We start from the raw sequence: 26,485 nt of genomic DNA, 5'->3' as shown, positions 1-26,485 counted from the left end.
CCGTTGTACGGCACATACGAAGCGTTTGAGTTAGCAGCTCAGCACCAACGTGCAACACGCTTGACCCGCAATTGAAGTACACCACAGACAGTTTCGCGTCCCGTACGCTTAATGATAACCACATGATCGATCAACAGTCGGCGGGGACGGGATTTGACTTTCGGCTATCCTCAGCCTCTGGTGCTGACATTTCAAACATGCCGACGCTGCGTCCACGATTCATCTTTGACCTCGACGGCTGTCGGCAGAAACGGCCCTTCATATATCGGCGAAGACGAGGCTGTCTATAGGGGTAGAATTATGCCCAAGATTTACACGACCCATGCTGCCGAGTAATACCCATTTGTCTCTATCAGCCTGGCACCAGAGGAGTCCGGACTTTGAAAGTCCCAAGAACCTGACGATGGTGGCGTTTCTCCCCATCTCGGTTCTGGCTTGAGAATGTCGTAGGCGGCACATTTGCTTCTGCCGTTGCTGCATCCGAGATTGGCAGCGGGCTGGGACCGATCAGCTCTGCTTTTGCCTTACCCACCAGTTCAACGTTATCGTACTGACTCGCAAGCCACAAAACTACTCCAGATGGCGAGGGCGCGAAGCAAACTTTTTGGCGATGAGCTGTTGGAGAGTGGCCAGGCTTAAGCGAAGCGATGTGTCGCAGAGTTTGGTACGCGTTGTGACGACTTGAGGCCGAGCGCGAAGCGGACGAAGGCTGCATACGCGCATCCTGACCGCTAATCACGATGATGAGGGCTGCTGATTGGATTGTTGGCGTTTGTCTGCTGCTAGCATTATGCATGCAGCGTCGATCGCGTGCAATTATGAAATCTGTGGCTGTCTAAAGGAACATTGTGGCTGTCTGAGAGAACGTCACTCCGCGTTTCTGCAGCTCTTGCAGCTTCTCAGAGTAGCGTTGTGACTGTCGCTCGCTTCGGTTCTCCACCCGCACTTGCGAGCGTTGAGGTGTCTTTGGTACCGCTAGAACACCAAGAACATCTGACAAGGTGGGCGTGTCGAGTCTTCATTTCCCAACGGCTGCATCGCAATATGGCATTTGACCGTCGGCGCCATGGTGTGTTTTACACAGCCAGAAGGCTGGCAAACAGAGCAGAGATTTGCAAATAGAGAAGGGGGCTAAGCCGGGCCCAGACGATCGACACGGGTTCTGCCCAGATTACCGACTCCTCACGGCGCGTGGCCCTAGTGCACATCTTGAGGTCCCGGTTTGCTAGCCTCTGTCATTTGTCGCGGTGCTGCAGTCCATGGTCGCTGTGGGGCGCGCCTATCCTTTGGCGGCCTCGAGGATCCCATGTGCAACCAGGCGTTGACGTTCCCACGCTACAGGCGACTCTCATTTGGGAATATGCCCGTAGGCGGCAGGAAGCAGTGAAGGTGGAGAGCCATGTGCCTGCCACGAATGAAGCGCTTTCTGACCTAGGTGGGCATGGGTATATGGCCATGCTGAGATTTGGGTATAAACATCGCATCGCTACCTACTTGAACCTCTTGAGACGCACGGCGTAAACTTCCTCTACCTCCGTCCCAAGTGTCTGTTCGCCCTTACTAGTCGGGCCCACGCTACTACTCAGCCTTACAGAAGACCGTCTCTGTGCTGGACTACTGGACGACTACCAAAGTAGCTCTTATCCAAATCTTCCCTTAGCTCAATCTCAGTACTCCACTCGCCCCATCCATCGAGTAGGTATATAGCATTCCATCTCCACGCGCGGCTCGGTGCGTGTCAACGGTTGCTCCTGCCCATCTCCCACAAACGACCACGCGACTTGATAAGCGTTGTCGTCACTGCCCCGCAACATCACCACGTTCCTCCCCGATCAGATCCCCACCCCAGAGCCTGCTCAATATGGTTTACTCACTGTCCTACCGTCGCCCGGAGCGAGTCTCTCGCCCCGGTACTGCCTCTACTACCTCAGGCGAACACCAGCGAAAGTCAATCGAGGAATCAGTCAGGTCTGGCAGCAGCGGCATGTCCAACGGTATCCCCGAGGCCTTGTCCTTTGATACCATCATCGCTGGCGGTGCTTGCCCTGTAAGTATATACTCTTCTATGCATCATCGTCACAAGTACCACCACTGACGCTTGCCAGCCTTGCACTGTCCGCGACTTTATGAACTTCCTCAAATACATTGAGCTGTCGGCAGAAAACCTGCAATTTTTCCTTTGGTACCGCGACTACGTTAAGCGCTTCAATGCGCTACCGGAAAGCGAGAAGGTTCTGTCACCCGAATGGACTGGCGAAAAGACCTCGGACATCAAGACAAGCCCAGTAGGCTTCAATGCCGACGCTGCCGCCATTCTTAGAGGAACCGACTTCGCCAACGAGGGCAAGGTCGCTGAATCCGAGAAGGGCAGCAACAACCCCTTCTTCACTCCCCCTCGCACGCCTACCAGCGTCGAGCCTGGACGCGAGTACTCTCTTGACTCGTACGATGAGAGCATGACTACCGGCAAAGTTGACCACACTCAACGTGCTGCCGGTGCGTTTGATAACGCAGGACTAAAGTGGAAACCACGTGAGTATATCCTTTGCTAATTTTCTTTCTTCTTTGGTGTCCATTCGCTCATCCGCCACAGTTTCTGTCCAACCCTACCGAGAGGAGATTAACCGTATCATCTCCATCTACATTGCCGACAATGGATCGCGCCAGCTGAACCTCTCATCGAAGGAGCGTACAGCACTGCTGCATGCTCTACAGAACACAACGCACCCGTCCGCATTCAGTGATGTTATCACGACTGTGGAGTGGTCGCTCCGTTGCCAAGCGCACCCAAACTTTATCCGCTGGACCATTTGCAATGGCAACCGTCCTCGTGTCATCTTCGCTCGTGGTCTCGGTATCTTCGGGATCGTTGCTGGTCTGATTGTGGCCATTATCCTTACTCTCAGCAGCGCTGGTCGTGCGTGGCGCGTCATCTCCCTCATCGGTTTCTTCATTGGTATCTCAACATTGATCGCAGCATGGAAGGGTATGTGTGTTGTCCTGCACGGCATGCATCACCGACATCTGCGTCCATGGGAGCTATTCGCATCCGATGACGAGCCGCAAAGCTACGACTTCAAGTCCGACTCTTTCCAGAGCGTCGACTCACATGCATCGAGTAACTCCTGGGAAGACGAGCCATGGGTCGCCCGGTACGAGAAGCGCAACGTTGTCCGCAAGGTCTTTGACCGCGAAGTCTGGGTCCAGGAACCTGCTCTCCGCCAAATCCAGGATACCATCTTCATTCAGGCTATCATCGGCGCTCTCATCATCTCCGCTGTAGCTGTCGGTATCTTCTGTGCCATTCCCAAGGGCAACTACTTCTAAGGCCGACAACTCTTAACCAGCCAACTTTTTAATCTTCTCAATCCCATGCGACATCAAGCGATTTCTTCTCAACCCCCCCTTTTGGCTGTATACAAGCTGCTTTTGATACCCTAGTACATGTGCACACGACACATGTGCGCCCAAAACTTTGGTCTGTGTGAGGATAGCAATTAATGGGTTTATGTTGGTTCGGCGCTGGCGTCTGGATTGGAGACATATTTTCCATGCGACAGGTGTTTCGTCATGTTCTAAGAAAGACAACAGAAAAGATGATGACATTGGAATAATTGTATGAGAAAAGTTTCTTTTATATAGTCGAAATGCAGATTATATCTTCATGGATGCAGCACTTTGATATCCCCAGTTGTCCACAACATGGTAGCCTTCCACGTCTTGATTTTCCACAGTCTTTGGTCAATGTTATCCTTGATAACCTCGATGTCATATAAGGAACTCGCCGTGTAACTGGTATCAGCCTCGACAAATGCTTCTTCCTCCCTCACATGATAAGAAATCACATGTGCCGTCATACGCGCCGCACTTGCACTGTCGTCTTCCAGCTCAATGCGTATGTTGCTCACGGTATGTGTGGTAATGAGACTGAAGACACGATCGAACATGGGACTTATGGCATCCCAGCCGGTCAAGGTGGCTTGGTTTCCAGATGGGCCGTATGTAAACGTCATCTCAGTTGATTTTAGACATGCAGATTCCACAAGAGGGCGATTGTTGCTGTCGAGCCCTAGGATGCAGCGGTGGAGAGTGTCGGCGACTGCCTCGCGGGGGGTCAGGTTGGGGAGGAGAGGTTTGTCGGCCATGATTGCGTTCGCTATGAAGTTTGTCGTCTATCTGAATCGATTTCTGACTTGGTTTACAATATCCTACCTTTCGCCACCCTTTATATATGTGCATTCAGTTTCTACTCGCGACAACAGGCCGGTCCTTTGTTTCCAACGCCGTGTCTACAGCGCATCCATATGGAGTTACCGGGCTTAGGCATAATGAAAAAAAAAAACGGTATTCTGGGTAAGTGAGCTGGAATTATCGGAGTTACCAAGAAGAGTATCCATTTCAGGGTGTTTACAACCTCAGGTTCCCGGGTCCTTCCTTTTATATCGGTGTTTGCTTACTCCGTCATCGGCGGCTTCCGGAAAAGATGCCTTGCACAGCCACACTGCCTGCAGCTATATGCATCACGCGCCAGGCTACGTTTCGTTCTGAATCTTTACGTGATCATAAAAAGAGCTAAGGTGTATTCCTTCATGTACGAGCAGAGCCGCATACCCGGTGAGAGCTTCACTAGGCCTTGAGCTTCTGGAGCAGCTTACCGGTGGCATTAGTCCCAGTACTAGTAGTAGGGGATTGAGGCGCGAGGCCGACTGTGACCGGCCGTCCGAAGACGTTAGAAGGTTTCGTGCGCCTTATGGTCTAGTATTATTATTGAACAGAAAGAGTGAAAAGTATGGCAATTACGCTTGATATGATGCTGTAAAGGGTTGGGACAGTGGTGAGGCGCGTGATGAGACTAGTAAGGGTGGCTGCAGATGTTGTGGCGGTGCTAGAGTGCCGTTTACCGCTTTTCCGGAGGCGGCCGGTTGTGCGGAGAGGGCAGTTTTGCTACCTGAGGTGGGCATGAAGTAGCTGTATATGTCACTATTAAACACGAGGATAGGGGATGATATGAAGAAAACACGTTGTATAGTTGCAAGTAACAGGGCAGAACATGGTGAGGTCCCACATGAGGGACTCCTAGGCGATGTAACACAAGACATTCGCCAATCGTAAGGCATGATAAGTTTAGGGATCTATAGAGAGAAAAAGTGCATTTATGTATCGTGAAGTCATAGTGTCACTTTATCGTAGCATCATGGCGAATGTTGCTATTTCTGCTCGGGCAAGGGTTTGGAAGGTGCTAGAGAGAGAGCGCGTGCGATGCTGAATACGACACATGGATAGTTCAGACCCAACACTTGGATGATGATAGCAGCAATTGCAGAATGAAGTTGACTGTACCTGTGACGGTACCTGCAAGGTACTACCTAGGTATCTGTGCTGGGCGAAGACGGGCGAACAGGCGGTGGGCGTTCTGTACAGGTCCTGAAGCGAACAAATAAGGGTCCGCCGGCGGTGGGGACTTTGCAGGGCGAAGGCGCGAAGAAGGCGCGACCCGCAATTCACAGACGGTTCCATGCGTCACCAAGCATCTTTGTACATGCAACATGTCGGTTGTTGCCGTGCTATGTAAACCTGCCCTCTCCTCTATATTCGCCTTGTTACTCTTGAAGCCGCCCTAGCTAGTCGCCAAAGCTGAATGCATAAGATAGACACTAGTCTCACCCTGCTCGCCTGACCATCTCTCACGTACACAATACATGTCTTACGAACACAATAACCGATACTACCAGCGCCCGCGCCATGACTCTCACTATACATCTCGCGACACCAACGCCTATGCCTACTCGCGGCATGACCAGACTCTAGCTGAAGCTCGCGAGCAGCTGGCAGACATGCGTCAAAGCAATCCGTATACTTCGTCCTACAGCACCTACAGCGCCGAACCCCGCACTTCCCCACCTCGACAACCCGCACCGTACTCATACAGGTCACACATGCAAAAGAGGACATGGCCGCCATCTCCAAGCGTCGAGGACGAGAGGGAGGCGCTAGCAAAAGAGGCGCCGTCGTTCGTGGGGTCGTCAGGACAGGCCGAGGGTGAGCCGCCGATCAACACGCGGGGCACCGTCGATCAGGACGCTCTCCTGGACGAGATTGAGCAGCCGAGAGTCGCACAAGACCATGACCGCCGCTTTGTACTCGTGCCTGAATCCAGCACCGACCATGATGGCGCGTACAAAACCAGCACGCTTCGCGATCGTCGCCGGAGGAGCTTTGCTGAGCGTGGGGGCATGTCGCACATCCACACTGACGTCCCAGACCCCCCTCTGTTCACTGAGCGAGAGAGGATGCCCTATGGTTATTCCAAGCCCCAGAAAGAGCCTAGTACGCCTTCGGCTACAGAGTACATGCGCTCTCCAGAACCCATGACCCCATCGGATAGCGCTCATCCTAGATCTGATCCAAGTCGCGATACTAGGGATGCACAGAGTAAACCATCGAGACCGAGACCAAATGAACGCCGACACGACTCTTACACGACGCCGCGATCCTCAAAGAAGGAGTATGTATTCGACTCAGACTCCGAAACCGACAGCACAACTCACCTGCGAACCGAACGAAAGCCCGCGCGTTACAGCTTTGTAAAGAGCGACTTACAAAGGGAGGATCTAAGGACAAACCTGCGAGATACACAGGAGAGGCCTCAATCGCGGCGGCGCGACTCGGGGCAGCGTCCACTGCCGACGATACGTAAGGGTGATTCGTCAGGCTCGTTCAAGGAACACTCGAGCACTCAGTCACCGCGCTCGTCTTCGTCCTCTATCAACAGCAGTACAAGGAAATCGAGACCTGTGCCCGTTGATACCATCTATGCTGACGGTTCGCACCCATTGTCCAGACCGACCTCACCATCGCAGTGCGCACCCTCGCCTCAACTACCCACACGATTACGCGACTCTCATCCAGAATCTCGACCCTCGTCTCGCGGTGGCGTTCGACCAGCTTCTCCCCTATCTTCTTCAACTACATTCCAGCCTTCTTCGCCGGGCCGTGGTCGGGTGCCCATATCGGAGGCAGATTGGCACTCTACCTATCCTCCTGCGCCTGCCGGTGACAGGTCAAAACAACCCTCTCGATATGGCAGGTACGAGACCATGCCGCTTCCGAGGCCTCGGATCGATGTTCAAAGTCCATCTCCAGCGAGACCATCAACTGCCGATTCCACTTTGCCATACCCGATAGATGATCAGCTCATCGACGCCTTCATGCCACCAGAGGAGCACTATCAATTCGATCACTCCACTGTTGGTTCGCCGAGAGAAAGCTATGTGGACATCCCGAGAGCAACGTCGCCGTCTGTCTCTGGCTCACCATATACAAGAGACATACCTTCCCGGCCAAGGAGGCAGGATGCTGATACATTAGAGGAGCCGGCGCGTGCGAGACGAACCAGGTCAGACAGTATTCGCTCGCAAGACGGTCGCCGTGAGAGATCGTCTCGGCGGACTGCCTCTATGGACAGACCGCTTCCTGATTGCCCGAGAGCTGCCAAAACTGGACCTTACGATGATTGGTACGCTCTTCAAGGATACAAGAACTTCAACATCTGCCCTAGTTGTTATGATGGCGTCTTTGCTGGGACCCCCTTTGAAGTGGACTTCAAGCAAATCTGGTTGGGTGATTGGTCGGTCGAGCGGGCCTGTGACTTCAGCAGCCCATGGACACGCCTTGCCTGGCTACTCACAGTCAAGCAACGTCGCAAATCGCTCGATCTGATCTACGCAATTGCTGATGTCATGGACTACGTAGCCAGCCCGTGCCCTGGAGATCGTGAAGCTGGCACAGAACGCAACGTTAGCTGGTATGGGATTCCAGATCAAAGCAACGGCACGTATGTAGCCAACTTTGCTATATGCTCAAGTGACAGAAGGATGATTGAGGCCTTGTTGCCATCTCTTCGGGGTTGCTTCACCAAGATTTCACGCGGATACGTGGATCCCTCTGATAAATGCAGCTTGCGTACAAGCTCCCCCCGGTTTGCGAAATATCTGGACTTGCTCGTGGAACTCGACAGAGAGGCTGAGTCGTCCGGCCGACTACCCGATCTGAACCGCTTCATCAAGTTAGTTCGTGAAAACTCCTTCAAGGGTGAGTGTGCAAGGTCCAAGACCTTGTTCCGTAAACCATGGCACTTCATCCCTTCTCTACCTGAGTTTACAGTATGTGAACAATGCTACGACGAGCTCATCTGGCCTGCCACCCAATCCAAGTCCATAACGTCTCCTATACCGCACCTGTTCAACAAGTCGATCCAGTTAGTCCCTGGCGAGGATCCAGATGTCGGATCAAGCTGCTGTTTGTGGAGCAAGAGGATGCGCGAGGTTTGGAGGGAAACTCTAAAATATGACGACTATTCATACCTTAAGAGCCAAGCGAGAGAGAGGAAGAGGGCCGAGTCCAAGTATATGAAGAACAAGAAGCAGATAGTCGAGTGGCTAGGTGATGCGCCGAAGGGAAGTAGGAAGTACGCGGAGGCAGAAGATGCAATGAGAGAGTTGAAGAACAGTTGGTATACCTATGAGTGACGTTATAGCGGGACTGTTTATATAGGTCTAATGGGAAAAAGAAGAGGATTATTACTACCTCAGCTCCATTGATGTTCTGCTTTTCTCATCTATAGTACCGAGTTTTGCTGTGAAGCCTGCGCACTTCATTCCAAATCAATATCATAACACGTTCGAAAAATCATCCACTGACTCTGAAATATCTCCATCTACGATGCTGCGCACCAAAGCACTAGCAAAGTACCCCTCGTCACGACATCTGGCATTACCTTATCCGCCACCATAAACTCTCGCGCATCCTCCATCCCGTAGACCCGGATTCACTGATTCATGAACTTATAAGTTCCACCAGGCAAAAATCTCTTGAGCCTGGTAGCATGCTGAGGATGTTTAACCCTTATGATCTTTTATCGATGTGATGCCATGTTCAGTTGGAAGTTTGGAGAGCGCTAGGGAATAACAATATACCGAGCCTCGGCTCAACCCCAGCTTTCTGCTTCCGGAAGAGCTCCCGATGACGACCTTCTACCCGTCTGTCGCAATGTTTCTCCACGTCTTCACTTTCGCTCAATTTCTCTCTCCTACAACATCTCCAGCTCTTCAAAATGGATAACAGCTCTCTCTTTGATGTCAAAGTACGTTCGCATCGGTAGCTACTCAGGTAGCTTGAGAATGGATACTACGAGTGGTACCTTCGGAATGATGGCTAATGAATACACAGGGCAAGATAGTCCTCGTTACAGGCGGAGCGAAAGGTATCGGCCGCATGATCAGCGAGGGTTTCGTTCAGAATGGCGCTACAGTATACATATCGTCCCGCGATGCGAAAGCCTGCGAGCAAGCGTGCAAGGAGTTGAATGCGCTCGGCAAAGGCAAGGCCGATTACATCGCAGCAGATCTTTACAACGAAGATGCCGCTAAGAACATCGCCGAAGAATTGAAAAAGCGGGCAGGAAGTACGTTTCCAGCGTCTAGCCTCGAGCAGGCAACGAGGTCGCAATGCGACAAGGGCTAACAAATCCTAGAGCTCGACGTCATCGTCAACAACAGCGGTAGCAACTGGGGCGAATCCTACGACAAGTACCCCGCCGCAGCCTGGGACCGCGTCCTCAACCTCAACCTAAAACGCGTCTTCCAACTCACGCAAGCCGTCACACCCCTTCTCGAAGCAGCTTCTACCCCAAGCTCTCCAGCACGCATCATCAACATCGGCAGCGTGGACGGTCTGCGCGTTCCCGCACTCGAGACGTTCGCCTACTCCGCTTCCAAAGCTGGTCTCCACCATATGAGCAGAGTACTGGCGAGTCACTTGGGCAAGCGTGGCATCACGAGCAACACCATTGCCTGTGGCCCGTTCCAAAGCAAGATGATGAAGGCTACGTTAGAAAAGTTCAAGGACGTTATTGAGAGCGGGATACCGTTGGGACGAATTGGTAGCCCGGAGGATGTTGCGGGCACATGCATTTGGCTTTCGAGTCGGGCAGGTTCTTATGTCAATGGCGCTACTATTGCGCTAGACGGCGGCAGTGTTGTTGGAGCCAAGCTCTGAGAGAGCAAAATGTATGTTGGCAGTAACGTGCTCTCGTTTCCTCACTCTCGCTGTGACTATAATATTCCCTACATAAAGCAGGAAACTTATTTCCACGCAAACCCAATGTCTTTTGCAAACACAAGTGAAACGTGAAAAGGAAAGAGAAAGAGAGTAATCACGAACAGTAAAAGGCTGCCAGATAAGACCAAAGACATAATGTTATTATCAGAATCAAGACCACTTCCAACTTCTGGCCTGCAGAGGACTGACACTAGCGAACTCGGGCCTCACCAACAAACGTTTACTTCCATAGGTATGGTATGGGTGTGCTCGGTCTCACAGCCCCATACCTTGGTTTGATGATAGATTCGTTAACTAGTTGCAACATCATGTGAGACTGTACATGATTATCGTCACAAATCTTCACATGTAGTAGGACTTGGACATCTACATTTAAGGTGGTGTGATGAAAATTGCTACAAGCTGCTACGTCAGACCGCTATGTTGGATAACAGTCATGTAGCCTCTCCGTGCCTTGCGGCAAAACCTACTCCAAAGATCGAACTCTCCATCGTGAGCCAAGCCCAAGTCTTGGTTCCATACAGCGTCGTCTCTTGCTGCGAAGATTCTAGCAGGTAACAGAGATGCCCTTGATAGGCGGGCCAAGAGCGTAGCATTCGCCAGGCGTAGTGACGTTAGCAAATTGAGTGACGCTGGTGCACTTTGCGTCGGTCCAGATGGCCACTGTATCCGATTAGCTGTTATGTTATCTGTTTTCTTCTTTTCGCATCAAAAAGACGCTTACCCTTACAACCAGCGTTCGCGTAGTTGAGCCTCAAGCTTGCTTGGCAAGAGTCGGTGATGGCGTTGCATCCAGCATGGAGATCACCAGAGCCAGCCTTGTTGCAAATAGTGCCAGTGCAGCCCGGACCAGCAGAACGGTCGACAGAAGCAACGGCAGCAACCTGGCGAGATGAGAAGTCGGAGGCTGGGGAAGCGGTAGCTAGGCCGAGGGCGGCGACGATGATGATGGTGAAGGCGTACATGTTGACGAATGAAGTATTTGGAAAGTGCGTAGAGTGGATACAACAGATTGTGATTGTGTGCTGAAGATGAGAGCAAGGAAGAGTGGGAGGAAAATGCCTTCTTATACTTCAGCTCACCTCCAGATTGGAGCCAACTCCATTCCGCGAGGCAGACATCTTGCAACAACAGCACTTCTTCGGATGATCGGGAAGTCGTAGCCACATGCTTCGATGTGCTGATGTTGTTGGTGATAAGAGCTCGGGTGTACAGTGCTTCACGGCGTACCCCACGCATGACCATCTGCGTCAGCAAAGTGTCAAATCTACTTTCAGATACCAACAGAGATATTAGTGAGCTGCCTGAGTTGCTGGTGGCTTGCTCTAGCAGATAATCTTCTTGCACAATGTGGAATATGATAGTTGAATATGCAGTAAGCGGGTTGAGCTCTGAGCAGCGCACAGTGCTCATTGAAGAAGTCTCAGGACCATAGGAGATTGCTATAGGTACGAAGTAGATGATGCCAATCGCGAGACAAGGCCAGTTGCCTACGGTGAGATGTGCCGGCGCCGAGCCGATTCTGGTGAGCCGCACGATTCCAAGGTTGCCATAAGCTTCTCATGCACCACATTTGAACAAGCCAAAGATTCTAGCCATCGTAGAGATTTATAGGATTATGGTAGAAAGATGTTAAGACATGCTCGATGTGCATAAGGAAGTGCTAAGCTTGAATCAGCCGTGGCGTGTTTGACTCGTGGAGTCATAGGCGCGTCTACCATGCACCTTGGTGATGGGGACTCTGACCCAACGAAAGTCCCAACTCTTGCATGCAGTGACGACTGCCCAATGAAGACTCACACGACTCACATACAGAAGTCAGTGCTAGATAAGCCCAACATATTGGTAGTCGATTCGTCAATCTCGATCTAAGCTCATCTTACAGTCTGTTTCGTACCCAACGGAGAGCCGTCATCGGATTGACCATTCGCAGAGAATATTTGCTCTGTAACTCGAAGTCAGCTCATATGAGGTGCTGAGAGCGCGAGAGGCTCTACAAATTAAGCTAGCAACTTCGCGTGCCCAGCGCTCAACAAGCCTTCCGCAAATTAGCCTTTGGGCCATAAGCACCTGGCGGGCCGATCCTATCAGCAATCCTAGTGTCGCTTACCGCATTGCACTTGCAGCATGCACAGTCAATTCCGCCGGTTTCTGACCGAAGGTTACACTTCCACGTGCGAGATGCTACCATCGGTCTGCGTAGACAGGAGACTCACGAGGTGATACGTACTTACAGCATGATTACCTTGTCGTAAGCCTGGTTTCCTGACTCTCGATTCCAGAAAGACGCTAGGCTAGATATGATCATTGGTGTTGGACCTACGCCATGATGAGATGACCGGGTAAATCCAGGTTCGCATACTAGGCGTGTCTGCATATGCAGAGATCTTACATGACCGGATAACCTGGTCCGTGGGCAATGCATACACGGTCAGTTCAAACCATTGTATAATAGGAGTACGAAGGGTTAAATGACGGAGAGCTGCCTAGGTATCTGATTTCTTGCGCGAGGTGAATGCCAAGCTTGAGACCGCTGCTGATAACTTCACAACCATCAGAACGATATCTGCACATCTGCTGATCAGGAGGAAGCTTACTATAGATTACTTCAGCTATGTATATGTGCTCTTTGTAGGTGTTCTTTCGCTTGTTGTCTTGTCGTTCTCGTACTCATCGCCATCTCACTCTTCCTGTGATGTCTCCTACCACATCATATATTCGCTGTGAGATGTACGATTCAAGCCTATACGGGGCCGATAGCTTCCTTGAATGGAACTGAGCGGCTCCTCGACTTCTTGGGGATGTACTCAGCCTCATCCTCGCTGCTCGCATCCACTTCCGGGATGGGACGCTTCTTCGCTCGCGACTTCTTAGGCTTAGGCGCTGAAGCTGTTGCACTTATAGGCTCGACAGGACGATCACCTTTTGCTTCTTCAATATGGACAGCAATAGGTACACCTTTTGCAGAGTTATTCTCGATTGCGTCCGGCGCATCAGCCACTTCTTCGACCTCCACCACAGGCTTCTTGACTCTCGCCTTCTTTGGCTTCTTGGGCGGGTCGGTCATGCGCTCCGGTGGCTCGACGATCTTACCCGTCTCGAACGTCTTGGTCACAATTTCCTCGAATTCTGCGGGAAGAGAGTCAAGGCCGTCAATGGAGTCTTCGCCCGCCCGAATTACTACTTGTTCCAGGTCGTAGGCGGACATGCATTGCTAATCAAACGTTAGTCTTGACTCACGAGTCTTGAAGAGGAACTTACCCAGTGCTTGTAGACCATAGATTCGTGCTCCTCATCGAACGGAACGGAGAGACCAAGCCTGGGTTCACCCTTCGTGATCTTCACGTTCTTGTCGAGGCAGTCGCCGCCACGGCAAGCACACGCGCGGCTAGCAACATCGACTTTGTAGAAGCTCACATTCGTGTACTCTTTAGCGTATCCCCGAGCGTCCTGGGCGAGGTCTTCGCGGATGCCCTTGAAGTCTTTGTCGACAGGCTTGCCCTCCTCGAAGGCTAGTCGGACCTGCTCTTGACTCTCCGGGCTGAGTCGATCATAGCCAGGTGCTTTTGTCGGGTCGTTGCCGGTAGTCTCCTTCAAGCCTGCTATCTGTTGCTTGGTGCCACAGCCCCTGGTGTTGCGTCAGTACGACTCGTTGACCACTATCTTGAGTTCATGGGGTTCCGGATGCATGTAGATTACTCACCAGTGGCGCCAGGCCATGTACCACCTAGACGACGTCCCATCATCGTAAAGCGTGTGCGTACCGATACGTAGTTCGCCTTTCACAATCTTGGTCTTGCTGCGCTTGCAGGCGGCCTGGTTGCAGACCGCTTGACCACCTTTCGCTTGCTCTTCAAATTGTTAGCCAAACGTTTGAGTAAGAGATGACGCGCCGAACCCACCAAGACGCCATTTAGGGCCTCCGTCGTCCATGTTGTCTATTTTGAGGATTGGACGGTTTGGGCGCGAATGAGTAGGCGGGTTGAGGCGGTATGTGGTGAGATGCGAGTGCAGGTGCACTTGTTATGAACAAACAGGTGCGGCTTGGCAAGCAAAGAGGAAGTTACGACGGCGGTGTTTTATGATAGAAATCACCATCAATGACGGATTTTCCCTTTCCACTTCCTCGTCGGGACAGGAAGAAAGCTCTAGGCGCGACCGGTGAGAGACAAGTGCTAAGATCATTTCAAAACTAGGGTCTTACTTGCGGTTGAGACACATTCCAGAGCCGGATGTCATTGTCTTATACATCGAGCTTGCCCGAACACATCCAATACTGCGATGCAAGACAAAATGTATCTGTTGAAGTTCAGAAGAGTGCAGCAGTGGGTTATGCATGCTGGCCGCCGCCTGAGCTTGGAGAAGCCACAAGGAAGAGTATATATAAGGGGCATATAAGGAACAATCGACCGGAAAATGTAGGCTTCGATCAACTGCCGATAGTAAAGAATAGTACTTAGTATCGGCGAATGTTGCTTGTCCAGATGCTATCATCGTCGTCCACTACGCTCCGTCCAATCAGCGATTAGCTAGAGGTCATTTGCGATTAACTCCGAATGCATGCGATGCGTCTTTCAAAAGCGTCCGACCATATGTGTAGAGATCTAGGTTCGATGTAAAGCTATGGATCCTCCATGCTGAAGTTTGTGGATTCGAATGGAGACGGCGAAGATTGCGGAGAAGAGTGGGGACGTCGCCGTTTTAGTTTCTACAAAGCGGCTGACTCAGACGCACCTCCAGGGAATCTCCACACAACACAGGGATATCGCTAATCAAAACAATCGTCGAGCATTGTGAGTCACTTGTATAGTTGTGGAAGGATATAAAACACGAGACAAGCATTCCAAGCAGTCTTAATCACTTCACCTCGCCTTGGCAGCCTCGACCTTCCAGCTTAACCATGGCAGAACATTCAAGAGACACTAAATCATACGTCAGTGCTGAGGATGCACGATCATTCGTGACCGCAGTTCTGGTTGGCAACGGAGTTGCCCCCGAAAATGCCAACATTGTCGCCAAATGTCTCATCGCAGCCGACCTCCGTGGCGTTGACACCCATGGCATGAACAGAATCCCTTCATACATGGAGCGCGTGCGCCAAGGCGTCTTGAACAGCGCCGCAACACCGACTGTCACTCAAGTAACGCCAGTCGTCACCCAGGTGGACGCAAACAATGGCTTCGGATTCCTCGCCGCCGACGCCGGCATGGCTGCGTGTATCGAATCTGCGAAGACGTACGGTATCGGCATGGCTAGTATCAAGCATTCCAATCACTTTGGTATGAGTGCTTGGGTAGTGCAGAAGGCGCTCGATGCCAATATGATGAGTTTAGTGTTCACGAACTCAAGTCCGGCTTTGCCGGCTTGGGGTGGAAAGAGTAAGCTGCTGGGTGTCTCGCCAATCGCCTGTGGCGCGCCTGGCAAAGATCAGCCGTTCGTATTGGACATGGCACCATCGATTGCTGCAAGAGGAAAGATATACAAAGCAAAGAGGAGGGGAGAGAAGATACCTCTAGATTGGGCATTGGATAAAGATGGAAAGCCAACCGATGACCCAGAAGCAGCACTCGATGGTGGCGTGATGCTTCCCATGGGTGGTCCCAAAGGTTCTGGCTTAGCTGTTATGATGGACGTCTTCTCTGGTGTGCTCTCCGGATCAGCGTTTGCAGGCGATGTAACCAATCCGTACGATCCGTCCAGACCATCAGACGTCGGTCACTTCCTCGTCGCCGTGAAACCAGACCTTTTCATGAGCTTGGAGGACTTCAGAGAAAGGATGCAGATCTTGTACGATAGGGTCACAGGTGCTGAGAAGGCAGCCGGGGTGGAAAGAATTTATTTCCCAGGCGAGCTTGAACAGTTACAACAGCAGGAAAGAGAGAAGAGTGGTATTCCGTTGGTTCAAGCGGAAGTTGATGCGCTGAATGCGGAAGCGGAAAAGGTCGGCGCAAAACCATTAGTTTTGAAGCAAGCTTAAAAAAGAGGATAGATCTTGAAGAAGCAACAACTCGGGTTTCCTTGGAGCTTTGAACAATCCAGATCCATCGAGCAATGCAGGATAATAGCACCATACGGCACTCTATATGGATGCGACCAAGTCACTGTGATCATTCGGTTCGACCGTATCATATCCAGAGCCACCTTACTTGTCGCATAAAATCCTCTCATCCTACTAATCCATGTCCATATCATAATCAAATACCATCTCCTCTTCCTTTTGCCGATGCGATCTTGCGACCCACCCATCATCAGAGACCACTGCGTCAACGCCTTCTTCTCCTTCTTTCTCGCCACGTGATGTGTAATCTTCTAGATGGCAATACGCGGTTGCGCGACGAGGCATTTTATGCATCATACTAGCTTGCTGGATGGCTTCAATGTGGTCGGGATTACGCGTGCGATAGGTACCGCCTCTAACCCACACCACTCCTTCTTCTGGTCGTCTGAGTCTCCGTGGAAGTTTTTGGGGGCTTCGCGATCATCATTCTCTTCTCCATCGGCGCTTCCATGACCCGTTTTGTGTTCATTCAGAACTCTAAATGTGATTTACTATTACATACATTCCGCATCAGTTCCCACTATGGCACTGCGATGAGCTGCTGCCGCTTCAGATCGACGTACAGCTCTGAACGTATCATCGCTGCTGCTATCGCTATTATAATCGCCAGATTCTTCCACGTCCTCGCTGTTATTCTTAGGTGACTCTTCGTCGTCAGGAGCGATTGAATGCTATGACCATGCCAGTGATTGATGTAATGATTATTCCGGCCGGATCGATCACACACGTCTGCGCTGCTCGCTGGACTGAGCTCGGCATTCTCGACACAAGTTGCTACTCGATGACGTCCTATTGAGCCACCCGAAGATACACTCGTAATGAAACAGACGTGCACACGTACTAATCTGCATAGTTCATCCTTCGCCATGACCGTAAGTTCTAGAGATGCTACACGCTCCCCGCTTGATATAAGATCATCACCCTCTGCTGGATTTCAAGCAAACTTCGGTTCAATCGTTCGAACCACATCAAGGGCCCCTCAAACACATACGGACTTTATAATTGATAGTGAGAATGCGCAAACTCACTATGCTCAATTCACGCGGTCATACTATTTACTCTCCCAAGAAGGTTTGGATCGTTCGCGCGTAACTCGCAGCATCCTCCAAGCCTACCCATCCGTCTCCCTCCTCATTACCGTCCGCGAACGCAAAAAGACATCCCATCACATCCCTTCCAACAATCGGTACCTCCTTCTGCATATCGCTCCAATCCCAGTCAACATCTTCCACTTCATCAGTATCGAAGTGGTGGATCTGAATCACTACTGGACCGTCACTTTCGCTCGATCTGAAAGACGAACTCGTGGCTGACGTAACGCGGATCTCGCCATACTCGCAATTGATGGTCCAGGTGAGGGCTGGGGTACCAGGAAATGGCTGGCCACGGCGAAATAGGAATGAAAACGTTGCATTGGGAACGGTAAGGGGCGAGGGTGTGATAGTGGCATGGACAGAAAGGAGGTCAGGGACGTCGGTTGTTGTATTCTCAACAATTTGCATAGTTGTGGGGTCGCGAATGCGAACGTTAGGGCGTTGGATCTGTGCTTTAGAGTGGATAGATGGCGGGTCGAGTTGGCCGACGACCGAGAGTACGAAGTCAAGTACTGATACCGTTAATACTGACCGATGTTTGTTGTTGAAGATGATGACGCTTACCATGACCGACACCTATCACGATTGGGTTCCCACCAACCTCCTTGTGTGCGAAGTACCTCAAACCTATAGGCAGGATCTCCCTGTCCTTCGTACCACCAAAAGCACGAACCTCTGAGCTCAGCACTTTACCCAGTCTACCTTTCCCACCATTCAAAACGTCTCGCAACTTCACCACCGGTGGCGCCCACCGTCTCTGCAGACCTACCGCAACCCTCGATCCACTCTTCTTGGCCGCATCAACAAGCTCGTTGATATGCTCCCTTTTCGCAGCAATTGGCCATTCGACGTAGACATCCTTACCCGCCTTGACACTCGGAATGACTGTCTCAAAATGTTTATCAACTCGTGTGTTACATATCACGAGATCGATATCTGGATCTGCTGCAAGGTCTTCCGGAGACCCATATGCCTTGGTTTCATTTGGAAGTCCGTATTTTTGGATTGCTGACTTCGCAGCCTCAGTACTGCTGTTTGACAATGCGGTGATGGTGATCTTAGAACGACCGGTTGCAGTAAGGAGTGCGGGAAGGTGGGCGGCCGAAGCCCACGATGTGACAGCTGAAGAAGAGAGCCCGATGAGTGCAGCACGAACTGGGCGCGTAGTTGATGTCATGATTCCAAAGAATGTATCTAGATACAGACTTTTTTCAACTTGCCATTTCGATATTCTTCAGGTATTTCTACATCGCATGAAGTGTCTGCTTTGTAGTGCAGCGCATTTGTAAGCTCACGTGAGGAGAGGGCGAATCGCAGGAAACGACTCTGTACATCCGGAATGTCAGCAAAGATAGATAACGAGGTATAGTGGTAAGCCGACAACAATATGCTCCGGCAATTATACGCAAGAACTACACTTGTGTTGGACATCCAGTGTCATTTGCCTCATGATCTTTCGTTGCGCTCCTTTGCTCATAGATGAATTCTGTCCGCTGCGGGTCTTCGCTATCAAGACGTCCAGATACATCTTTCTAGGATGCTGACCATATCAGAAATGGTCTCATACGCTGACATAGGTTGACCGGTCCATGCAGGCTTCGCATTTTGAAGAGGAATATGATCCAAGGATACTGTGTATGTCGTGATTATGCGCATGGTAAGCGCTACCATTGCAGAAAAACAAATCTCGCCAAGGACGTGAGGACGCCTAAATCCGTGCCAATATCGCTACATGAGAAGACCCAGTAGCATTAGCCAAGCGTGTGCGACAATGTGGTCTCGAGCAGGAGGATGGGTCGGCTCGTGGAGGCGCAGCGAGATTGCTGTAGAGCCAAAGGATTTCAAGGTTGCTTGGCGCAGGGGGCCCAGGTGGACCCGAGTATGGTACGACATGATGCTATGCCTCCCATTGGCATAGTGCATCGTAGCGGCATGTTTTCAGTCACTCCTCGTCGACACAAGTTCGTCCACTATTAGTTATGAGGTATTGAGGAGGCGGTAGGAGAGACGCGGAACGCGATGAAATCATCGCTGGGAGCTTATTTACTCCGAGGCCTTGGAGGCACGCGTTAGATTTTCACCCTGGATGCGCCGGCAGGCGGATGTGACGCCTAATTTCTAAAGTGTACTAGTTTATGCGCCAATTTCGCGAAGTCTCCCCTTAGCGTCAGCGATCATCACAAACGGCTTCCTGGCAGGCTCAGCCCTGCACCTCGAACCAGTAATTATAGCAGGAACGTATTTGTTCTTCTAGGCCACCAGCGGAGGCCTTGGAGTCTCTTAGTTGCAACGGCTTTGACCCCTTTTATAGCTGCATCTCGCTCGGTCATGTTGCGTAGTCGGCAACAACTGCGGTATCTTCTTTTTTTACTTTTACGAGGCTGTAGCTGGGACCTGGCCGCTAACTAGTCGGTTCCCCTCCCTCTTCTTTGGCTCAGCCACGCTTCTCACGACTGAACTTGCCTCCCAACTTCACTTGTTCTTTCCTGGCAATTCTCCCAGGCCTCACAATCATGCCGGGCCCTATTATGTCGTACAACAAGCTTGCAATTGTTAGTGGCGTGTTTGTCATCATATGCATTCTCATAATTTCAACAACAGCCGGGCTGCACGAGAGCGGTTCCAAGGTGGTCGAGAAGATTAAAGAATCAGCCAAGGAGGCAGCCAACGATGTTTGCAATAATGATCGTCCGGTGTTTGGGAAGCCCACGATCAGCGACTCCTTTCTCAGGCTCTACGAATCCATACGGCATCCCATAGACGATCCGTCATATACCGACGCCTCAGGAAAAGTACACGAGGTGAAAGAGGATGCGCCATGGTGGAGAGAGGCGCTCAGGAACGAAATCCTGATTGTCGACATTGATACCAGGGTGCCTGACAAGAAGAATGAGCTTTGGAACAAAGACCGTTTGAACTGGGAGACGATGAAGTCGGAGGGTGATGGTGGCATGGTCAGCGCGGCTTTCATGAACCACTTCTTCTACGGTCCGTACAAACTTGCCACTTGCGCATCGTTACTGTAGTACTAACATCGTATAGCGCAAATACACGGCTACGACTACCGCTTTATCAACGCGCACGACATGGAAGGAATGCACAACACATGGGTCAAGCCGCACGTTCTCCACGCTCTCCTCAAGAAGTACAAATTCGTAATCTTCATCGACGCCGATGCCACGATCCAGCACCTCGAAGTCCCGGTCGAATGGCTGTTTAATCGCTGGGGTATCACACCTGAAACCAGCATTGCCATGCCCTTCGATACGCGACAGACGCTCAACGGTGACGAACACGCCTCCGAAGACAGCCGCGGAAAGCTTGCCCTCAACACTGGTGTCGTGATTGCGCAATCACTCCCACACACCTTCGAGATGCTAGACGCATGGAAAGAGTGCCCGACTGGTGTGCGCTATCCAGATTGCAAACAATGGGCTCAAGCGTGGTCACACGAGCAGAAGGCTTTTTCGGAATACATACGATACGATTTCAATCCCAACGGTACCAATATTATCGAGATACCGTGCAACGATGCGATGGGATACCCTGGCCTGACGGAGCATTCATGGATTACGAGCAAGTGTACAGGCCAGTTCATCAGACACCACACCATCGACAAGCAGCGCACGAAGCAAAGTACCGAGGCGGCTATGATGCAGAGCTTAACTGATCTGCTACACCAGGAGCTGCATGGGAAGCGGGATACGTATTTCGTGAAGGAGAAGGAGGCCAAGAAGACAAAGGCTGGCGGAAACGAGCCTGATCTTATAGGTCTCACAAGTAGTAAATGAGACATGAGGTCAGCACGGTCGAAGCTTAGCATGCGGGTCGGAGTTTTTGGGTCTATGTATGAACGCGGCGGGGTCACCCGCGGCCCCGGTATGAAGTGTAAGATATATTAGATACCCCCACGTTCACAACGCACTATCTTTAAATGCAGCATTTTGTCAATAATTATCGAGGTCGATACCATCGGGTAGTCAACAACTCAGATGACTGCTTACCACGCAATTGCTGCAAGTTTTTCATAATTTGCCTCCTACCCTCCTGTGCAGCTTGGATATAATCTTTCAGCTATGCTCTGACAAAGACGTAGCTCCTACATCGACATCGGAACGCCATCGCTATGAACTGAGAGCATGGAGGGTCGGCTTGTCCGACCCTCCGTGCCAAACATCGATTGGACAACTGATAAACCTTTCCTCGGCTAGTGTGCCAACTTGGACTAAAAGTCAGCCAGCCGAAGCCGAATCCGCCACAAGAGCAGGGGAATCAACACATAGTACACACGATTTCCCCGTACCGTCTAATGGCGCTGAGGATCACATAACGTCGCCATACCCTGGCTCAGGCCAGTGAATAGGTAAGCAGTCCCTGTTGTCACGTGCAGCAATACACCGATGCAATTTTTAGGTGTGTAAATAAACTGCGATGGACATCTTCTGATACTCCTTATCTCAGATGAGCTCCTACTGACAATGCGTGTTACCGCAACTACTACACACCATCGAAAGAAGATACGACAAGCGTGGTTGAGAAGCGTCACACTACAGAAGCTGAAATCATCAAGGAGCTTCGCAACCCACAAAGCACGATCCCGCCACAAGAAATTGCTCGCTCGATGCTCTGTCATCCGCAGATTATAACAATGACGGCTGTACAAGCGCTAGGTCGCCATATCAAATAGGAGAATCGTGCGCACGAGGAAGCCACGAAGCTACTGAGAGCTGGTAAGGGCAGCAGGAGACGTCAGAAACGGAGAGAGGAATCCAAGGCGAAGTGCAGAAGCCATCCCAGAACATGCCCGTCAAAGCACAAAAGGCCGAAGCGGGACACTCTCACTGCAGCAAACCATCGTCTTGGTCAGCAGATTCGGCTTCGCGTAGCGTTATGCTAGGCAAACGCTCGGCGCCAACACCTCTACAATCCCGCCATGGAAGTTACACCGGAAGATATCCGCTGGTTTCTGAAATCGGGATTGGCAATGTGGCAGGTCATACCTGACCCCCGGAAGGAAGCTATGCGGGACATGGAAACTCGGGTTGTTATGCCAACGATTGTCGAATATCTGAACATTGTCAAGCGGCGCAGGTTGAGCACCTTTGCAACTGAGCATGATGCAAGTATGCACCACCAATTACGGCCGCCTCATAACGCACTCGTTGCTCAAATGCTTCCAAACCCTGACATGCTATCTTCATCTCCTTCAGATTTCTCTGTCGCCGATTTTCTTCAGGGCCCTCAATGCGACACTATTACTTGGTCGCGACCAAAAGAAGGTGACAGATAGTTAGGCCCGTGGTTCGAAAGCCAAACGGACGTGTATGTTCAAAAGGGCGATGAACGAGGTGTGTGATGCCTGCGGACGCTGTCGACATGAAGCTAGCGTTTTTCAGGAAGATTGGCGTGTTGCCAAAGAGCCTTGGGGAATACGAAAGGTGAAGCGAGTGAAAATCCGTCGAGAGGGGTCACGAAGGCCGAACATGAATAGGATGTCGTGTAGCTTACCTGCATATACCAAGCAATATTTCATCAACCCGTGATGCGAAACCGACAATTTCGGTTTATTCAGTGAGGCATGCGTATTCGCAATCAACGTGCATGTTACGGTCGTATCATAACATGGCGGCGTTTGTTTACATGCGTAGAAATATATGATCATGGACAACAAGTCAACACAGTCCGAGAGAGTCTTGACAGAGTAGTCCATCTGATAGGACTTGCAAGGCATACGGGCCGACGGGCGAACACATGGAAGATGGGCCGTTCACGCTAAGACTACACGAGCTAGTGCAAGCCCCGCTCCTGCACCATCCGGACGGGACCGAGGCACGATTGCGCGCCCGTGAAACGCCGCCATGGACATGCCTCTGGAGCTTATAGCTGGCCATTAGCATCCCCTTAGCTCTTCAATTCACGACCACCACGCAGCCCACAATGGCGGAACTAGCACCTTTCGAGCATACACCCATGGACGACATCGCGCCCACGTGCGCCAAAGTACGCGCCAGCTTCCTCTCGCACAAGACCAAACCGCTCGAATACCGCATCCAGCAGCTGCGCAAGCTGTACTGGGGCTTCAAGGACAATGAAGAGCTCATCAAGGAGGCTTGCAAGCGTGACCTGGGCAAGCCGTCGTTCGAGACATACCTGACGGAGATCTCATGGTGCATGAACGATTGCATATGGATGGCCAACAATGTTCCACGCTTTGCGAAGGATGAGAAGGCGACGGATATCCCATGGACAAACATGCCACTTCGCCCCCGCATCAAGAAGGACCCACTGGGTACTGCACTGATCATTGGGTATGTCATTCACTCATGTTGAACTTTGGGTTTGGCTGACAGAAGCAGCGCCTACAACTTCCCCATCCAACTCACACTCGGTCCTCTCATCGGTGCCATCGCAGCAGGATGTACCGCCGTCGTCAAGCCCTCCGAGTCTGCCCCCAACGCCGCCGTCGCGATCGAGAAGATCATGCGCGAGTCCCTCGACCCCGAGTGCTACGCGTGCATCCAGGGTGCCATTCCCGAGACAACCGCCCTGCTCGATCAGAAGTGGGACAAGATCTTCTACACTGGTGGAGAGGTAGTTGCCAAGATCATCGCGAAGAAGGCAGCCGAGACCCTTACGCCCCTGACACTAGAGCTGGGAGGCAGAAATCCTGCCATTGTCACAAAGCATGCAGACCCAAAGCTCGCTGCTCGGAGATTACTATGGGCAAAGACTCTGAACGCCGGTCAGGTCTGTCTCAGCCAAAATTGCACCTTTGTTGACCGCGAGATTATGCCAGCCTTCATCGAGGAGATGAGGAAGCAGCTCAAAGAGTTCTACCCAGACGGTGCTCGAAACTCACCCGACTATGGTCGCATAGTCAACGAGCGCCAGTTCCAGCGCATGAAGAAGATGCTCGACGCCAGCAACGGCAAGATTGTCATTGGCGGCACAATGGATGAATCCGACCTCTTCATTGAACCCACCGTTGTTCAGGTCAACGATATGAACGACAGCATGATCACGTCTGAATCCTTTGGCCCCCTCCTACCCATCCTCCCCGTTGCCAACCTCGACGAGGCCATCAGAATCGCAAACGAGGTTCATGACACGCCACTTGGTACCTACGCTTTTGGAAACAAGGCCGAGCTGGAACAAATCATGACACAAACGCGCAGTGGAGGTGCTTCCCTCAATGACGGCTACTTCCACGGCTCCATACCCACCATGCCCTTTGGTGGCGTCGGAACAAGTGGCCAAGGTGCATACAGGGGCAAGGCGAGTTTCGACACCTTTACACATCGCAGGAGCGTAACTACCACACCAGCGTGGATTGAGGGTCTCATGGACGTCAGGTACCCGCCCTACACACTCGCAAAGCAGAAGAAGTTTATCGGTATGAACGATATGAAACCCAACTTTGATCGTCAGGGCAGACCACTTGGATGGGGTGCGTGGTTCATGGGACTAGTAGGCTTAAAGAGCTTGGCTGCTGTTGTTGGTAAGTAGTAGTGGGTCAGAGGAGAGGTGTAGAGACTATTCAGCAGGCTAACAAATGCAGCGGCGGTCGCGATTAGGCTTTATTTGCAGCGGAGGGCGAAATTGTAGGTGACGAGCTGTGGGACGACGATGCGGAAGGTGGAGCATAGGGAGTGATGTGTTTATACCTGGTAGTATACCTTTGCGATGTTCGTAGCCTTTTCCCTTCTTACGCAAAATTGCCCTTCCTTTGATCTACGCATCCCATCTCGCATCTTGAAAGCCGTGCTATCGAAACCACGAAACCACTAGACGCAATCTTTCACCACCTGAGACATTCCTTCCATTCCCAGCATTGTCTCAAGACTACTAGATACGCCTGGACACCACCAGTTCAACAAGCAAACCACCCAGTCTGATGTCTACGAACAAACTTTCTAGTATGGTAGTTGTATATCACGACTGAATAAAGTGAATCTAAATGTCAGATTGACTAGTACCTCAGATTCGCCAGTCAACCTCTCAGTAACCCTGAAATAATGACACCATTCTTTCTCCACAGTAGAGATTCACGAGCCATGCAGCGAGAGCTATCCAGCCACAGCTACCACGATGGCGAATACTACCAACGAGAAAAGAGTATGCTGCCGACTTCATCGGGATCAGGACGTCGAACACGCATTGTGCAGCCATCGTTCGTCGGATACAGCAAAGACCCCTTTAACTATGACACAACCTACACATCTGATTTACGTAGCGAGCATCTCCCATCATGGTTCACATCACGTACCTCTCGATACCCGTACGGTCTTAGTCTTCCTTCTAGTTTCATGTCCGCTGCTGAAATTGCGCACAGGAGTCTTGCTCACGACCTCTACACCTCTCACAATTCTCACTCTAGAGCCTACATTAATGAAGCGGAGAGGTACAGTGATCGCTATACTACATACTACCCAAGCCATGAACCTGATTATTCACTCATACAAAAGAAGAAGAAGAAGGCAGATGATATACGTGTTCAGCGGAGAGGTGACGAGTTACTGTTCGTGAGGAAGAAGGGGAAGAAGGAGCAAAATGATAGATGGAAGAAGACGGAGAAGGAAGTGGAGTGGCTTAGGGGACGGCGCTGGATGTGAGGGGGTAGAAAGTCTTGCTTTCCTTGGCGACCACGATCACGTCTCACCAGATTCATATCATTTGATCTATCCGGCTCGCTGTAGTCGCGCGGCTAGGAACAACCTTTCGGAGGAATTCAATACCGACACTATAGCATACCTTATCGAGAAATATTCGAGAAATAAAATTTCTTCCACGTGGAGTTGGTAGTGGTGGCCGCCTAAATGCACGTAAGCATGCATTCCTGTAGGATTCTGCACAAAAGTACCACAGAATTGGTTGATGGGATGGCACGATCTGCGCTAATACGCTTACGACAATCTTTCATTATGATAAGTCTCTATTGTGGTCTCGGTAGTGTACGAGACGCGGGTATATGACACATACAATATAGGTTGTAACAATGCCTTTTATCATGAGTAATGGTACGAAAAGTATGCAATGACAACCGAAATGTAGAGTATGATCGCAACGTACTCTGAAGTATAAACTGCAAACAATAAAGCGTTGAAGCACGAAGCAAGTAAAAAGGGGGTATCCGCCGTAAACAATCATGAAATCGTATCCTTGTTGCCCATACATCCCAATATGCCACGCTAATGAAGAAAGCAAAGACGCAGAA

General features: G+C 51.2%; 10 protein-coding genes across 10 annotated transcripts; 6 read left to right on the top strand and 4 right to left on the bottom strand.

The window, feature by feature from the left end:
* Positions 1-1,861: 1,861 nt before the first annotated feature.
* On the top strand, positions 1,862-3,327 carry ALTATR162_LOCUS3908 (uncharacterized protein; the record flags this gene model as incomplete). The annotated part of the gene is made up of 3 exons (XM_043311518.1): positions 1,862-2,047; positions 2,106-2,532; positions 2,594-3,327. 3 exons carry the CDS (start codon positions 1,862-1,864, stop codon positions 3,325-3,327), a joined length of 1,347 nt encoding a protein of 448 aa, XP_043167453.1.
* Positions 3,328-3,662: 335 nt separating this feature from the next.
* ALTATR162_LOCUS3907 (uncharacterized protein) lies at positions 3,663-4,145 on the bottom strand (the record flags this gene model as incomplete). The annotated part of the gene is made up of 1 exon (XM_043311517.1): positions 3,663-4,145. The coding sequence occupies one exon, from the start codon at positions 4,143-4,145 to the stop codon at positions 3,663-3,665; it is 483 nt and encodes a 160-aa protein (XP_043167452.1).
* A 1,554-nt stretch (positions 4,146-5,699) lies between these two features.
* ALTATR162_LOCUS3906 (uncharacterized protein) lies at positions 5,700-8,528 on the top strand (the record flags this gene model as incomplete). Its single annotated transcript, XM_043311516.1, has 1 exon — positions 5,700-8,528. The coding sequence occupies one exon, from the start codon at positions 5,700-5,702 to the stop codon at positions 8,526-8,528; it is 2,829 nt and encodes a 942-aa protein (XP_043167451.1).
* Positions 8,529-9,112: 584 nt separating this feature from the next.
* Positions 9,113-10,056, top strand: ALTATR162_LOCUS3905 (uncharacterized protein; the record flags this gene model as incomplete). The annotated part of the gene is made up of 3 exons (XM_043311515.1): positions 9,113-9,142; positions 9,229-9,463; positions 9,533-10,056. The coding sequence occupies 3 exons, from the start codon at positions 9,113-9,115 to the stop codon at positions 10,054-10,056; spliced, it is 789 nt and encodes a 262-aa protein (XP_043167450.1).
* Positions 10,057-10,666: 610 nt separating this feature from the next.
* Positions 10,667-11,084, bottom strand: ALTATR162_LOCUS3904 (uncharacterized protein; the record flags this gene model as incomplete). The annotated part of the gene is made up of 2 exons (XM_043311514.1): positions 10,667-10,782; positions 10,844-11,084. The coding sequence occupies 2 exons, from the start codon at positions 11,082-11,084 to the stop codon at positions 10,667-10,669; spliced, it is 357 nt and encodes a 118-aa protein (XP_043167449.1).
* Positions 11,085-12,555: 1,471 nt separating this feature from the next.
* ALTATR162_LOCUS3903 (uncharacterized protein) lies at positions 12,556-14,052 on the bottom strand (the record flags this gene model as incomplete). The annotated part of the gene is made up of 6 exons (XM_043311513.1): positions 12,556-12,662; positions 12,717-12,765; positions 12,869-13,333; positions 13,381-13,747; positions 13,823-13,970; positions 14,022-14,052. 6 exons carry the CDS (start codon positions 14,050-14,052, stop codon positions 12,556-12,558), a joined length of 1,167 nt encoding a protein of 388 aa, XP_043167448.1.
* A 967-nt stretch (positions 14,053-15,019) lies between these two features.
* Positions 15,020-16,096, top strand: ALTATR162_LOCUS3902 (uncharacterized protein; the record flags this gene model as incomplete). The annotated part of the gene is made up of 1 exon (XM_043311512.1): positions 15,020-16,096. One exon carries the CDS (start codon positions 15,020-15,022, stop codon positions 16,094-16,096), a length of 1,077 nt encoding a protein of 358 aa, XP_043167447.1.
* Positions 16,097-17,232: 1,136 nt separating this feature from the next.
* On the bottom strand, positions 17,233-18,448 carry ALTATR162_LOCUS3901 (uncharacterized protein; the record flags this gene model as incomplete). The annotated part of the gene is made up of 2 exons (XM_043311511.1): positions 17,233-17,783; positions 17,836-18,448. The coding sequence occupies 2 exons, from the start codon at positions 18,446-18,448 to the stop codon at positions 17,233-17,235; spliced, it is 1,164 nt and encodes a 387-aa protein (XP_043167446.1).
* A 1,336-nt stretch (positions 18,449-19,784) lies between these two features.
* ALTATR162_LOCUS3900 (uncharacterized protein) lies at positions 19,785-21,062 on the top strand (the record flags this gene model as incomplete). The annotated part of the gene is made up of 2 exons (XM_043311510.1): positions 19,785-20,259; positions 20,314-21,062. 2 exons carry the CDS (start codon positions 19,785-19,787, stop codon positions 21,060-21,062), a joined length of 1,224 nt encoding a protein of 407 aa, XP_043167445.1.
* A 2,146-nt stretch (positions 21,063-23,208) lies between these two features.
* On the top strand, positions 23,209-24,876 carry ALTATR162_LOCUS3899 (uncharacterized protein; the record flags this gene model as incomplete). The annotated part of the gene is made up of 3 exons (XM_043311509.1): positions 23,209-23,579; positions 23,628-24,769; positions 24,830-24,876. 3 exons carry the CDS (start codon positions 23,209-23,211, stop codon positions 24,874-24,876), a joined length of 1,560 nt encoding a protein of 519 aa, XP_043167444.1.
* Positions 24,877-26,485: the final 1,609 nt, after the last annotated feature.

This window comes from Alternaria atra (assembly GCF_907166805.1).
Source record: "Alternaria atra isolate CS162 genome assembly, contig: 23, whole genome shotgun sequence".
NCBI lineage: Eukaryota > Fungi > Ascomycota > Dothideomycetes > Pleosporales > Pleosporaceae > Alternaria > Alternaria atra.
This window is presented reverse-complemented; position numbering and strand designations above follow the sequence as displayed.